The 16,037-nt window shown below is 38.3% G+C and overlaps 1 protein-coding gene and 1 long non-coding RNA gene across 12 annotated transcripts in view; one reads left to right on the plus strand and one right to left on the minus strand.

The window, feature by feature from the left end:
* arvcfb (ARVCF delta catenin family member b) overlaps nucleotides 1-16,037 on the plus strand; it is a 312,666-nt gene that overhangs the window by 257,770 nt on the left and 38,859 nt on the right. For 10 of the 11 annotated variants that reach the window (XM_069932580.1, XM_069932586.1, XM_069932587.1 and 7 more), the window contains 4 exons: nucleotides 1,603-1,720; nucleotides 5,253-5,424; nucleotides 6,074-6,091; nucleotides 6,886-6,957. In XM_069932580.1, the coding sequence (XP_069788681.1) occupies nucleotides 1,603-1,720; nucleotides 5,253-5,424; nucleotides 6,074-6,091; nucleotides 6,886-6,957 (380 nt within the window). The remainder of the gene's footprint in view (nucleotides 1-1,602; nucleotides 1,721-5,252; nucleotides 5,425-6,073; nucleotides 6,092-6,885; nucleotides 6,958-16,037) is intronic. The other variant, XM_069932585.1, reaches the window with a different exon arrangement.
* On the minus strand, nucleotides 1,495-13,282 carry LOC138761047 (uncharacterized). The gene is made up of 3 exons (XR_011356087.1): nucleotides 13,153-13,282; nucleotides 6,934-7,073; nucleotides 1,495-3,071 (listed from the first exon to the last, which is right to left on the minus strand). It is a non-coding gene; the product is annotated as an uncharacterized lncRNA (long non-coding RNA).

Raw genomic sequence — 16,037 nt, forward strand, 5'->3', positions numbered from 1 at the left:
GGCAGAATGAATTAGTTGACCTTTACTACAGCATTAACAGGTGTTAGGAAGAGATGAAGCAATTCGCTTTGGATTGGAGTCAGAGAATGGAGGAATTTTGCCAGAGTATGGTTTTGCAAATCACCAAAAGGCCAAAGGTAATCAGCCTGCAGTTTTCATGTCCTGATGTTTCAGTTTTTTGAAGTTTAAATATTAATATGAATCTGGAAAGGGTGCAGAAAAGATTCACAAGAATGTTGTTAGGATTGGTGGGCTATTCTAGATATTCTAGAGGAGGCTGGATAGACTTGGACTTTGCTTCTGGAGCAAAGTCCCAAGTGGAAGTTGATAGAAATCATGAGGTGCATAGATAGGGAAAATTGTCCTTTTAATCGGTTAAGGGATTTAAAACTGGAAAACAGATTTAAGGTGAGAGGGGAAATATTTAAAAGGGACTTGAGGGCCCCTTCACGTGACGCTAGGAGTATGGAATAAGATGTTGTAATGTTTAAAAGGCATTTAGATGGGTACACAGACATGGAAGTGGATTGAACATGGGAAAATGTGACAATTTCAGTGGACTGCTTGGACAGCATGGACGTTGGGTGAAGGACCTGCTTCCTTGCCGTAAAACTCTGACTCCATAACATCGAAATTCACATAATTAATTTCAGTTCCTTTTTTAATGTCATCATGAAAAATGTGCAATGAAACTATACTCTGGAAAGAGAATAGCATTATTATTAATTGTCAGATTATGATAAGAGCATAATTAGCACAAATATTTGTGGGAGTTATCAACCATTTCCCTTTGCGATGTGGAGAAATAAATTTTAGTCATGGTTGTAAAAAGATTGGTATAGTATTTCAAAATGAATAGAAAGCAACTTTTTGATAACTTGCTCATTAAAGATCCACTACTTATATTTCAGTCTGAACAGCACCTTGTGTGATGTAATCCATCATCTTTGCTTTGACCAAATTTATTTTTGTTGAATTGCCTCTACTTTTTGTCTTGAGAAAAGAAGTTTAATCAAATTAAATTGATAATTGAGCTTAAATGGGGGTCAAATGGTTTAATAATATGGAACCTTTTGAAAATTATTAATTAATTTCATTTGTTCATGTAGCCATCAGAAGGATTATTCATTGATTTGGCTTGTTTCAGCTTTGATCTTACAGCATCTTCTGCTGATGTTGAGTCAATTTGTTTTCATTTGATTTTCTAAATATTTGTCTAATAGCAGTGTTGTGAGTGATGGATCATTGCCTTGAAAATGGTTTTCTTCAGTATTGATGGTAAATCAGCTATATAATTATTTTTCATCACTCACAATGGAAAAGGTCTTGTTAGAAGCTACATAGTGCAACTTTTTAAGCAGTTTGAATGCTTTGTATAACTCAAGTAAGTTAAAAAAATTCAGGGCTGCAATTTCAAAGAGCCTATTGTTGAGACAGTGTATTGTAAACGTGGAAAGTTCAGCAGCGTCAATAATACTAAGTGCATTCCGAAGCAATTAAATAATGGACTGAAAAATTTATTGAGCTCATATTTCTAGACAGCCTTCAGGCAATAAGAATTTATTTGCCTTTTGCTGTAATTTTGTTGCTTTCATTTTGCAGAAATGTGAGTTCAGATGGAAGTGATGCTCGTCGAAGGCTTCGGGAATGTGAGGGTTTGGTTGATGCACTCCTTCATGCTCTGCAATCAGCAGTGGGCAAGAAGGACATGGACCGGAAGGTAACATTTATTTTAAAATAACAGCTTGTCAGATTATGTCTCTGCCATTGCTTCATGAACTACACACTATTCAACATGAAGCTGCTAGGCCTGTTTATATAATGTAAATTCATGTTCTTCTTGTTCCTGTGGGCTTCCTCCAGCTGCTCCAGTTTTCTCCCACAGTAATATATACTGCCCTGAGTATATATTAAGTGGTAGAGTTTGGGAAGAATGAAATGTATTTGATAGGATGAGTGTAAAAACAGGTGCTTGTTATTCAACATGCACTTGGTGAATCAAATCACCTGCTTCTATGCTGTACTTCATTTATGACCATAACTTTTAATGAACTCCATTTTGCTCATGCCAATCTCTGATTTCAAAGTGCAGATAAGAAAACTGATGTTTCTTAAAGCTTTGTAGGAGCTCAGTGACTAAATATGGCTTTTGGCCTGCAGTTTCAAAAGCTTAAAACCAGAATTTATATCAATAAATGTTGGTCAAGAAGATTGTATTTGTGCACGAAAAATGCCTTGCACTTTGATTTGTAAGTAAATTGGACTCATTAAAGCATGATGAATCTACTTTATAACATTTATCTTGGAACTGCATATGCTTTTCAATTGATAGTCTTGAATATGAAAGTCCATGGAATAATAAACCTGAATAGTACTAATAGTTATCTTTCCATTATATTAACAGCCTTCTTCTTGGGATATTCTTGTGTTTAATTGCTTTTGATATTAAACGTTTACATTCTGGTGGATAATGTTAACTGGAGAATTTTTTTCAATAGCCTAATCTAGCTGAACACCAGGAACCTGTCTTTCGTTTGGAAATCTGATTCACATAAATTTGCCTCCCAGGATATCAGTAGGCCCCATCAGTTTCATGAGAAAATGTATTATAGTACTGTTTTTTTTCCCAAGTAAATCAAAAATGTGGTGTAAAAATGTGATTATAGTAATATCTGGCAGTGCATCCACACCAAAATGTCTGTGGTGCTGTGTTATTGAAATTTTACTGAGTGCAAGTCGAGTGCAAATTCAGGCAAAAGTTCCAGCTTTACTATGTATGTCAGCCCTCTGAAGATTTGCCATCTCTGTGGGATGAAATAGTGTTTTCCTAATATTCAGGCATCTCTTCATTTTGGAGCAATTGGAATTCCTCAGTGAAATCTTGGACATAGCTTCAAAAGACCTGAAAGCGTAGAAAACCAGCCAGTTAGGTGAAAGTTGAATGTTGTTCAAGTCGTGGAGAGGAAGGGGCTGACGCTGCGATCACCTTTCGGTACTTCAGATTTCTTCCTGAAGAGCAGCCATTTACTTGGAAGTGTGAGAGACTGATTGGCACTGTTCTGCTTTTAAGGCTATTGACAAAAATATCAGAGTTAGTGCAGGAGAATGGGGTACGGTTCCAGCTAATTCAAAACTGTCATTGCAGATGGTGTGCACAGAATTAATCAGTCTGGGGTGAAATAGTTTTCAACCATGGTTGTAGAATTATGTGGAAAGATGTCTCTTTGCAACATGAAAAATGCATTAAAATAATTACTGGAGAATACAGGAATTGCCGATGCTGGTTTCTTTAGCAAACTAAGAAAAACTGGAAGGACTCAGTAGGTTAGACAGAGGAATGGGTCTTTTGTTAAAGTTGGGGTTTGTGTCGATCAAATGGAGAGCTGTGGGTTCAGAGGAGTGGGATTTATGTCGAAACTATATTTTTTCATTGAAGCTGCCAAATCTGTGGAGACCCACCAGCTTTTCTTCACTTAAAATAATTACTGCCTATTTTTCAGGATATTTGGTGATCTGTAATTACATAGATTTGAAAATTAATGGCTCCGTTGGTTACTTAATTTAGATTAAGAGAGTTGTTGAACATTGAGCAGCATGCATTATGCTCTGACTTGTTTACTACACAAATCAGGAGCAGGTCCAAGAGGAGGTGGGGGATGTAGGTCCACAGTGGCTTGGCAGTGAGTGGTAAAGCAACTGTCCATGCAATTAAATTCCAACTGGTTTTGGAACCCTTTCAAAACCTCTCAAAAGGATTAAAAACCCAAATGTCTTTCAAGGTTTGATCACAGCTTAGGAAATGTACTTGTGAACTCTGAGATGAACCTTAAGTTTAGAAAGGAGAGTTCAGGGAAGGTATTGGGAGAAGTATAAAAGATGTCTTTGGCTTGGCTTCGCGGACGAAGATTTATGGAGGGGGTAAAAAGTCCACGTCAGCTGCAGGCTCGTTTGTGGCTGACAAGTCCGATGCGGGACAGGCAGACACGATTGCAGCGGTTGCAGGGGAAAATTGGTTGGTTGGGTGTTGGGTTTTTCCTCCTTTGCCTTTTGTCAGTGAGGTGGGCTCTGCGGTCTTCTTCAAAGGAGGTTGCTGCCCGCCAAACTGTGAGGCGCCAAGATGCACGGTTTGAGGCGTTATCAGCCCACTGGCGGTGGTCAATGTGGCAGGCACCAAGAGATTTCTTTAGGCAGTCCTTGTACCTTTTCTTTGGTGCACCTCTGTCACGGTGGCCAGTGGAGAGCTCGCCATATAACACGATCTTGGGAAGGCGATGGTCCTCCATTCTGGAGACGTGACCCACCCAGCGCAGCTGGATCTTCAGCAGCGTGGACTCGATGCTGTCGACCTCTGCCATCTCGAGTACTTCGACGTTAGGGATGTAAGCGCTCCAATGGATGTTGAGGATGGAGCGGAGACAACACTGGTGGAAGCGTTCTAGGAGCCGTAGGTGGTGCCGGTAGAGGACCCATGATTCGGAGCCGAACAGGAGTGTGGGTATGACAATGGCTCTGTATATGCTTATCTTTGTGAGGTTTTTCAGTTGGTTGTTTTTCCAGACTCTTTTGTGTAGTCTTCCAAAGGCGCTATTTGCCTTGGCGAGTCTGTTGTCTATCTCATTGTCGATCCTTGCATCTGATGAAATGGTGCAGCCGAGATAGGTAAACTGGTTGACCGTTTTGAGTTTTGTGTGCCCGATGGAGATGTGGGGGGGCTGGCTGATGGAGGACCTCAGTTTTCTTCAGGCTGACTTCCAGGCCAAACATTTTGGCAGTTTCCGCAAAGCAGGACGTCAAGCGCTGAAGAGCTGGCTCTGAATGGGCAACTAAAGTGGCATCGTCTGCAAAGAGTAGTTCACGGACAAGTTTCTCTTGTGTCTTGGTGTGAGCTTGGTGTGTACATAATTGTTTATTGAAAGGTAATATTTTGCATGTCATTGAAATCATTCAATTGGCATTTGTGTTATGTAAAATGCTATATGGATTCAGTTATATGCTAAAATTAGTTATCAGTGCTGAGTATTACAGACCATCCTGTGACTATGAGTCCTAAATGATGTCCATGGTTATTGCATTAGGAAGAATATTTCGGCTCCCCCCATGAACGCAAGTTGAACTGTGGCCAAGAGTAATGTAGCGAGTACTATTTTTAATTTTCATGTTGTACAGATTCTGAGAGGGTAGTTTGGACACTCTCAATCCATTTGAAATATGCTGTATTGTTTCTAATTGCAGCTTTTTTTTTGTCTAAACAGTCAGTTGAGAATTGTGTATGTATTATGAGGAACCTCTCCTATCAAGTGCATAGAGAAGTGCCAGGAGCTGATCAATTTAGAGAACCATCAGCTGAACAGTTGACTGGAACAGGAGGTGCTCAAAAGAAAAAAAAAGATGATTCTGGTTGTTTTGGTGGAAAGAAAACAAAAGGTAAGAGCGCAGCAGGTACAAAATGGATTTAAATAATAATGTGTCATGCAATAGTGTGAAATCATGTAGCGATGCTTTTTAAAAGCAGTAGAAGATGAATTATTGCAAAGATTGGATGGCAGATGTTTTTAACTTGGAATCTTGGTTTTGCTTGGTCTGGGGTGAAATTTTGCCCATGAAACCTTCAACTCTTCCCTCGTCCATCTGAGCTTCCCTATCCCCTCTTCTCTCAGCAAGTCTTGTTACATATCTGTCTCTGTGATATATTATTGCAACCATGAACAATGGCTGAAAGTCTTTTGTGCACTGTTCTAATGTGAATGAATTGTTTTGCCTCAATGATGATTCTGTATCAGCTGTCAAAAGTGTTAATTTGATACTTGAATGTTTGTTCTGAAATTTGGACATGACAACCAAACTTGTACATTTGTAGAGCAATATTAGGATCAGGTTCAATTTAGTTAAGATGAATCACAATATTGATCTTACAAGAAGTGAAAATTTGCGTGTTTAAGTTTTACATTTTTAATATTGTTATTGCCAAAGGTGACACTCTTCCTTGTCCTTTGCAAATCCTATCATACTATTTTTCATATTGTTTGACTGTTCCTTTCTTTGCACTTTTCTTGTTTACTCTTATGCCATTTAGAGGAGTGGTTTAATCAAGGTAAGACTCCTTTCACTTTTTTTTGGCTGAGCTTGTTACTTAGACTGTTAATTCTATTTAGAATGATGTGGTGTTTGTAAACTATTGTAAAATAATTGTTCCAGTAGATATTACCCCATATATCGCAGGGTGGAAGTTGTTCTTTGTGGGAAACTCCCGTTAGATTATTTGATACTACACCTCAAGGGACACATTGACTTTGAATCTATTTGTAAACCCACCATTATTTATGAGTATCGATTGCATGGTTTTACTTGTCTGCTATCATTCAAATATAAAAGGTTAAGAGGAATATGATTGACATTTTTAGCAGAGTAAAAGGAATTGCAAGGATACACAAGAAACTCATTCGTTCAGGAAAACCCAGCGCAAAATGAATTCAGAAATTTAAAGATTAGTCTATTGAGGGATGATCTCAGGAAGTAGTTAGATATTGGAAACTTTCTCTCCCAAAAAGCTATTGGATAAGTGCTGTTTAAAAAGAAATTCAAAACATTGTTTGTGAAATCACAGAAGGTTATTGAGCAATGATGCAAATTGAATGGGGATACATTCCAGCCTTCGGTTAATGGTGGAGAATGGCATGCACTCCTTCCTGTTGACTCCCAATTTCAAGAGCCATACTAATGACTTGAGTTTCGTGTTGTTCAAAGTTTATTTGCTGAATTTTTGGCATCGGATGTGAGGGTGAGCACTGAGCAAGTACGTTATATTTAATGTGATTGTTTTAATGCTTACAATAATGGTTTGCAATCTAGTGACTTCCTGCCTTTGTTTTTCTCGTCTGTGCTCAGGCAAAAGGAATGTGGACACTGACAAGAATTTTGATACTTTGGACTTACCAAAACGTATTGAACCAGTGAAAGGTACCTGTATACACTGAATGTCCCAGATGATTTGCTTGCCGAAAATCTAGTTGATTAGATGTTGTAGAACTCAATCATTAGTTAGTTTTTTTTTCTTCTTTTTTTTTACTCCAGTTCTGCACATTTAAAAAAATATAATACATTACTCCAAAAATATATGATGTGAGTTATTCATAATTTATAAGCAAGGTTAATATTTTCACCAAATTGTGTTAGGATAAATATGAAATTGTCTTTTATTTCCCCCTCATACAAAAAGCCTGTTTCATTGTTAAAAGACATTTATCAGGAGTTTCTGCAAAAATGAACTGATCTGAGTTGAAGACAGCAGCGTGGACATTGCAACTAAACTTTTCTCACCCCCTCCACCCACCCCAAGATTTTCAGGATGGTGAGGGAGAGACAATTTCTGCTCCCAATAAGCCCAAATATATTTTCTCTCATTCTGAAGGAAATGCTGGCAAAGATTCTATGTCTTCATTTCATTTCAAGTTCAGCCCAGGTAACAGCATTCATGAAATTGTTCTTTTGTAAATAATGGGCGACGGAAACACTGCAGCAGTAAAGAGACAGCAAACTGCACAGGGCAATGTTACTCCAGACCCATTACAATAAAAAATAGTTTGCAAATATGAGAACATCGTCAAGATGAGGAGCAAATGGATCGAAGTTTGAGTTCTGAAGAACTTTCCTCAGCACTAGGAGAGGCATTGGGCACAGTCAGGAAAATGAAGCTCAGAATGGTTAAACTGAAATTGCAGGCTCTAGGAACCTCAACCTTTGATCCTTGTTAGTTTTTACACATTCATCTTGGTAATATTGTTTTTCTTTCACCTATTGTGCCACTTTTTTACAATTTGTTCGTGCAATCTACTAAGGACAGCCAAATAAGTCATGAATTGTGTAAGAAACTCAAGGGACTGAATGGTCTCGTCCTATGTTCTGAGCTTGGGCTTGATCAGTGAATATTTATAATTTATTTTTATTTCTGGAGTGCTTTTTTTTCCTTAAGCTATTTCTCTGAAATATCTCCTGGTCCTGAGACACAAGTGATGTGTTTTGAGTAAAACAATAAAAGTAAAACCTGATAAACCAAACGGGTTTTGATCAAACTTTTTCCTTTAGAGTATAATTAAAGGCCTTTGTGACTCTCAAACTACATAATAACTTTGGTTTCCCTGGTAGGCTGGATCCAAACTGGAAGCACCTTTGGGTTCATACTGCCTTGCACACCTTTATGTTATTCTGCTTTTTAAAATTTAATCAATTATCAAAGCAGTAAAGAATAAAATACACCCTGAGCATTATGAATCCAATACTTGACTTCAGGGATTGTGGTTGGTGGAAGAATCCCTGTTAATGGTGTTGTTGTTGATGCTATTTGAAGGCTTTTTATCTTAACTTCATTGGATCAAATGAGGGTATGATAACAATTTTAACAAAGAATTCTTTAGGTTGAGCTTAAAGATTTTCGGGTATTCCTTGGAGACAGAAAATTGCAGATGTTATAACCTTGAGCAGACTATGAAAAGATGGAAGGACAGGTCAGGCACTCAATAAGCAGTTGAAGTTTTGGGTAGGTATTTTTTTGAGGCTTAGATGGGAAGAAGAGACAGCAGGCTTAAAAACAAAGAAGGAAGGCGATGGCAAGGGAAGAAGGCAAGAGATAATTCTAGTGGACGGGTGAAGGAAGGTGGGAGGGGTGGGGAGACAGGCAGGTTAATGGGAGGAGTGAAAATCAGTACTACAATAAAACGGGGAAATGAGAACAAGTAAAGAACAGGTGGATACGAGTCAGATAGAGAATACCTGAAATTGGAAAATTCAACTTTCACACCATTGGACAGGAATATGATAAGCTGTTTTAGTTTGTGATTGACCTCACCCTGGCAATAGATGAGGCTAAAGATGGATAGGTCTGTGTGGGAACAAGAGACAAATTGAAGTGGCTGGCGACTTGGAGTTGAGCTGGTGAACAATGACAGAATCTAGGTGCCTGCCTTCGCTCCTCCAGCCTAATTTTGAAAAAAGGGCCCTGATCTGAAAGGTTGCCTGTCCATTTCTCTCCATGGATGCTGCCTGAGTCCTTCTAGCTCATTTTTATTTGTTCAAGTATTCCTTTGAACTACATTGCTGTAATAGTTGATTATTAGATCAGAAAAAAATATAGACTGAATTATTCATCAGTGAATTCATGTGCCTAATTCAATGAGATTATCACGTTGTCATGTTTTCCCCATTGCTTGGGTGACCTTTTCAAAAAAATGAACAACTGGATTTGGAAGCAACAAATCAGATGTTGCATTGGCTTATGTGCACATGATCAACGGTCCATTGGCAAATATCTTTTTGTCATTCAACTCGGATTAAACAATTAAGACAGGTGATTCATTGGAGTGAACATAAAATGGAAATAATTGGTAAGATTGTTTATTTTTACAATGATAGGATTTGGGGCTTTGCTGATAAAGACAGCATTTGTTTTGCAAACCTGATTTTGCATGAGGAAATGACAAGTATCTCATACTTTTAAGTTCTTGTAGTGAAGGTGCATCCATATTCTGTTCAGCAGAGTTCTAGTACTTGGATAATGAAGTACATAAGTGATTAAATTGCAACTTGACCTGGGTGCAATCCTGCTTGTTTGTTATTCCTTCATACTCCAAAGTGATTGAAAGGGATTTGGCATGTTCCAATAAAGATACTGAGTGAACAGCTGCAGTGTATGTTGGAGACTACATATGGGTGGAGGGAATCAATTTTCTTTCTGTTTGAGTGGATAAAGTGCCAGTCATTGATGGAACTGTATTAATCAGAGAAATTGAGTGGAATTGAATATTGTGTATTCATTGAATTTAACAATGGAGAGATGGTCATTGATAAAGATCATGGGTCTGAAGACCCTTTTTTGAAGAATTTTTGCACCAGTGTCCTAGAACTATCCTCAACCACCAATACTATCAATTTTTGCTCAAATATGACTTCAGAGATGAGTTCTGTTCAGTAGGTATTTTCAGTGGGTTCTATTCAGTGGGGTAGTTTCTGTGGGATCAAGCTCAGTGCCGGTATTATTTGGTTGAATGACTAGATAATTATGATGGTCATTGATAAAGATCATGGGTTTGAAGACCCTTTATTGAAGAATTTTTGCACCAGTGTCCTAGAACTATCCTCAACCACCAACCTCAATCCTCAAATATGACTTCAGAGATGGGCTCTGTTTAACTTTTTTATCAGATTCTTCTAATTTCTTTTTTAAGTCATCTACTTCCATTTCTATGGCTGTTTCTCGTTCTTCCACCTTGTCTACTCTTTTTCCTATATCTGTCATGATCATCTCTAATCTATTCACTTTTTCTTCTGTACTTTTTATTCTTTTTATTTCACTGAATTCTTGTGACTGCCATTCTTTTACTGTTTCCATATATTCTTTAAAAAAATATATATATCCCTTCCCTTCATCTTCCATTTCTCTGTGTTCTTCCACTTCTTCTTCTGAGTCCACTCCAGGATCTGTGTCCTTTACCTTTGTCTCTTCTGGTTTTCTTGTTGGGTTGTTTGTTTTATTTTGTTGGGTATTTTTGGTCTTCTTATTTTTATTAGAAGTGTCTTGATGTTGATCTTCTTCCTCTGGGTTGGTCATCTGTTGTTTCTTTGATTTCTTATTTTTACTCTCTTTCTTGCTCTTGTTATTTTCTGTGTTTTCCTCTTGCTGTTGTGTTGTAGTTGTCTGTTTCAGCTGTGGAGATCGACTCCTCAGCTGGTCCCCCCTCCCGTCAGTGTTATTTTTGTCTTGCGCGGTTGCGCACTTTTGTTTGGCTCCGTGAGCCATTTTTGTAGTCCCGAGTTCAGGGCTTCGACCGACCTCAGGGAGTGGACTTCTCTCTCCACGGCGGGCCTCCTCGTACAGGTAAGGCCTTCACCTTCTTCTTCCGATGTCTTTCCTTCTTCTTTTCTTCCCGTTGTTTTTGGTTTTTCTTTCTTCGCTGCCATTTTCTTCACACTTTTACTTTCACTTTGTTTTGGTTTTTATGTTTGTGCCTTTGCTTTTTCTCTATCTTTACTTTTCTGGAGAGGGCTGGAGTTCCCCTACCAGCCACTACTCCATCACGTGACTCCTCAGAGATGGGTTCTGTTCAGTAGGTATTTTCAGTGGGGTAGTTTCTGTGGGATCAAGCTCAGTGCCAGTATTATTTGGTTGAATGACTAGATAATTATGAAGTAGCAGATTCTCTCCCCTTTGGTACAATGTTACATCCTATTGTCCTTGCATCCAGTGCCATGACAAATGACTATGCTGCTTTTCACTCCAGTCTGCAGATTTGAGAGGAATGTAAACTGTAATTTTATTTTGAAAGTACAGTATGTGCACAATTTTTCTCTTTGTAGATATATTTCTTGAAGGCAACTTTCAAGCCATGAAATTTTATAAAATAACAAATTAAAATGTTATGCCGTTTTTATTTAAAAAGTTCACTTTAGAGATTGAAAGAATAGAGTGAAATGTTTGTATACTGAGACAGCATGAAAATTGTATTAAGAGGTCAAATTTGTGGATTATGAAAATTCACTGAAGTAGTTTCCTTCAAATTTATCAGTGTACCCTAAGTATATTAAAATCTAAATTGTAATATATATATTTTGAGATATACTTGTGGTTTCTATAATTAGCTATTGTAATCCTGTTAATGAAAAAGGGCTAATTTTAGTGATTTGATTTTTACACCCATTGTGTTTGATAATTTTTCAGAAGTTATTATTCACTTCATAGTAAATAGCCTAATTGCAGTTTTGGGCAGTAATTCTGACCAAATATTTTGGCCCTAAAATTGGCATCCAATTCACTTTAAGATTAGGAAGGGAAAGTCAGCGCATTATAGAAAATGTCTTTGAAGAAGCCAGAGCTGGAGGTAGGAAATGTGAAATGTAACTTGGGGAAGAAGTTTTATTTTACGAAAATGGACTATGTCATAATCAGATGAAAGGTCCAGCAAAGATTAATTAGAATGATAAAAGTTGTAGCTTTCTGACAGAAATGTGCATAATTGTGGGAGATAGGTATTTATTGAATTATAATTTATATTTGGTACATGCCAGCATCCTATCTAATTGATGTTAGCACTTTGGGGTGGGGGGGGGAACTGTAATATTTGAGTATTGAATTATCTCCAGATGACCTTGAAGCAGCAATAATAAGATCAAAAATATGATTGTTAATTAAGAGCATTGAAGGTTGCACGGAAATGGGATTGGTAGATATTTCAGTTAAACCTGCAAAGGATTAAGTGGAAGCCATCCTTTGTTTCATGAAGAAAAGTGCTACTCTTTCCCTATAGTCTAAGCATCACGATTCTTGCTCTGTCATGTCATTTCAAATAAAACTAATAATAAAAACTGCGCTCAAGAATAATTTTTCCTTCAAGGAATTTTTGCTGTTTAAATATGAGGTGATTTTAATTGGGATATGAGTATGTCTGTTAATTGATGAATGGTCCCCTGTATGCTGCTAAATGTCATTCCTATTCGTCTTCTCAGCATCCCTGAAAACCATGATGTTCAGAGATTTGAAAATTTTCAATTGTCATTGTATTTTTTTTTTGTTTACAAAGTTACAAAGCCTTTTTCCTGCAAAACCAAGCAACTTCATTTTTACAAAAATAATCCATTTTGGTCAATCAAATAATTTCAAGTGAAATTAACAGTTCACTTTCACCTCAACTTGTTGTTTCCAAAAGTTGTAACTTAAGTAAGCATTATGACCTCCTTAATCTGCAGTAAATGCAAATTGACAATTAATTAGAGAAAATATTAGTTGTGGTTGTGCCTGTTTCACTGTTAATTGGAAAGGGATTCGAGATTTGACAGAACAAAGGATAGTCACTACTTTCAGTTGCGGGAAGGAAGTAATGAGCTGCCATGTACAGCTTGGATAATGTATTTTTAGCACCCTTTATCTGCAATTTTCAGCAAAATCTGGAATCTTGGCTCCTAAGCAAAATGTCTTATTGAAATGCACAGGCCATGCACTGGTGTGGATGTAGAATATAAACTGAGGTCATTGAAATAATTCCAGATTTTGTTTACAAAAAAAAGGCCCTTAACCTACTAATCAGTGCCAAACAGCTTGAACCATACAATTTACATAGATTCTAAGCATTAACAGTTCTAATGGAGGTATATGACCTGAAATATTACCTGCTTTTCTTTCCATAGATGCAGCCTGACCTAAATTGGTTTTTATTTCAGATTTCCAATGTTTATCTTTTTTTTTTGTTATGGGCTGTTGAACATTTTGCAATTTCAGTGAAATCATGGCAGTCTGTCAAACTTGTAAACCACCTTTGGCCTTGTTGCTTTGTTGAACTTGAGTGCTTTGTGAAGTAAACCCAATGCATACAGTTACCCTTTCCTTTAGCAGTCATGTGCCTTGCATTTACAAGGCACGGTTGCATGGCTGTCCCTCGATGTGGTGAGAAGGCTTCTTGCTCTTGGATTTCTCAGTATTGTCATAATGGCAACTGATAAAGAATAGCATTTAATGATGGCCCCATTCAAATGAAAGGAATTGTGCTTGGCATGTTATCAGTTGGTTTGAAGCTAAAGGCAAGATACAGTCTAGTCTGAAAGATGAGGAGTACCACTGGATTTTTTCTGATTGGTGAAGTGTGACCAGGATCCAGAGGGTTTAATGTACCCATATATGCATGATGTCTGGCTCATGGTTCTTTGTGGCTCCTCCAGCGAGTTGTCAGCGCAATCCTGCAGAGTGTCTGAATTTAAAATTCTAATCAATGTCATTTCTCCTACGTGGACAATATGTGAGGCCCCAAATGCAGAATTCTTGGAGTAACCTTGATTTCAATTCTCATCCAGATTTTCAAGAGCTTCCACAGTGTGACCCTTTCTCTGTAATCTTCAGTGTTGTCACCATCTGGTATATGTTCTCTTCCAAAACTGGCCTTCTAATTCTGCCAAGGCCCAAAGTTGAGCAATAGCTTGGGAATCTCTTCCAAATGTTTATTTTTCTGTGTTTAAACTTCTGGTCTTGTTGATGATCGCTAATGTCTTTGTCCCTACGAAAGGCCTTCAGGTATTTTGCTATGTTAATCATGTTAATTAATTGCAAGTGGTTGTGTGGCATTGTTTGCGTTGAAAAAGCAATATTTTTAGATCGTTGAGTAAAAGTAGCTCATCTCCACTTGGCCCTTTGCTTCCTTTAATATCTCAAACTTTGAATCAAATCATCCCTTGTCTTCCTTTATTATTGTGATCATAAATCTGGTTTTTGTAAGAGTTTTCTTATCTACCATTTGATGTCCTGGAATCAATAGAGTAAATTCAAGATACCCTTCATCCCAAGGCCCATGTTTCTTGTCTAACATGCAGGTCCCAGAAAAGTTCTCCAATTGAGGTGGGGGGAGGGGGGGCGCGGAAAGGAACTTTGTAATTCTTTTGCATAAATTGTACTGTACTGCAAATCTCAAGACAAGGAAGTAAACTTTCAAATTATCCTTTATTATTTCATTATTTCCAGGACTTGTTAATAACTTTAATACACACATCCCTATGTCCCTTTGGACTTCCACTACTTTAGGCTTTAGAATTTAGAAGGTCTTGAAGTGGAAATACAAACATTTGCTGCATTAAAATTCACGTTGGAATCATTTTAATTTGTTGCTTCTGTTGATGTGGTTTAAAATGAGACCTGGCATCTTTATTGTCAACAAACTTCATCCAAGCTTTTTATTTCTGTAATGTAATGGATAAAACGTCAATCTTTCATCCTTGCTGGACTGACACTCAGCCAGTTCCTTAAACTAGTCGATGGTCTGCTTTTAATTTAGTGTGCTGCATTTTGAGTTTATAGTCTCTCAAGAAACTTTATCAAACATTTTTGGAAGTCTATGAAAATATTCTGCTAACATTTTTGTCAAATACATTAAATTCTTAAAATTCTTTTGTGTTTGTCGACCTCCTATTCATTAAACCAAGCTGGTCCACTGATTATGTGAAAATGACAGTTAAAGCTGTTGAGTTCAGGTGGAATTGGACAATTGTTATGGTTTTAAAGTGATTGATCTGGACCATTAACTGTTCCTTTCTCTACTGATGCAGCCTGACCAGCAGTGTGTGTCCACGCTGTTTTTTTTTTCTTGACATGCATCCTTTATTCTGGGTTTGAATCCTTGGTTGACACTTTTTGTCCAACACTGGAAGAAAATTCAAGAATCAATTTATTGTCATTGAAATAAAACAGTGCCATATTACATGAAATTGCTCTTGCCCATCGTAAGGCAGACAGATTTGCCATCAGCAAAAAATTGCCTGAAGCACCCTGTTATAGTCAGAGAAAGAGGAGCAAAGGAGAGTCCCTCCATAGTCACCGAGTGTCCGTAGATTCACCTCCAGTGCTTCCGCAGCCTTTTCAGCCACACAGAGTCCATCCAAACCATTGGCAACTTGAGCTCCAGAACCTCCGACATGGTCAGAATCCCCTCAGCTCCTTCGGCAACCCATCGCATCCTGGTTCCGATACCTGGTATCCCTTCAGCCAGTTTTGAGCCAGTCTCCAGCAGAATCTCCCAACTGCAGTCTCGAGCAACCCCCAGCCTCCATGGGTTCCTCGCCTGGAATCACCAGCAGCTTGCTACATGCATGGGTCTTTCAGCTACACTGGTCCGCTGCAGTGGTGACAGCCCAGGGGGTCATCTCCTCTGTTTCTCCTTCTCAGACTGGGGATGATCTCCCTGTTTTCTGGTGCCCTGTGCCAGTCCTCTGCTCTCCTGGAGTCTGCAACCCCTCGTGGCTGCTGCCATTTATAGGCACCACCATCTTGGGCGCAGATCCTGTGGTCTTGGGATTTTAAATAAAACTACTGTTGGCACCTTTAACAGGTTATTCAAAGCCTGTGCTGAGCTGACGGCAGTTGACTGGGCAGGTGAATCCCACGGGTGCGCTGTATCTACTCCTCACTGCCCAAGGAGAGAACTGCAGCAGTTCAAGAAGACCACTCGTGAATGCCTTCTCAGTCAATCAGGGATGGGCATTCAATGTGACACTTCCAGAGATGGCCACTTTAA

The sequence above is a fragment of the Narcine bancroftii genome, chromosome 4 (assembly GCF_036971445.1).
Source record: "Narcine bancroftii isolate sNarBan1 chromosome 4, sNarBan1.hap1, whole genome shotgun sequence".
Taxonomy (NCBI): Eukaryota; Metazoa; Chordata; class Chondrichthyes; order Torpediniformes; family Narcinidae; genus Narcine; species Narcine bancroftii.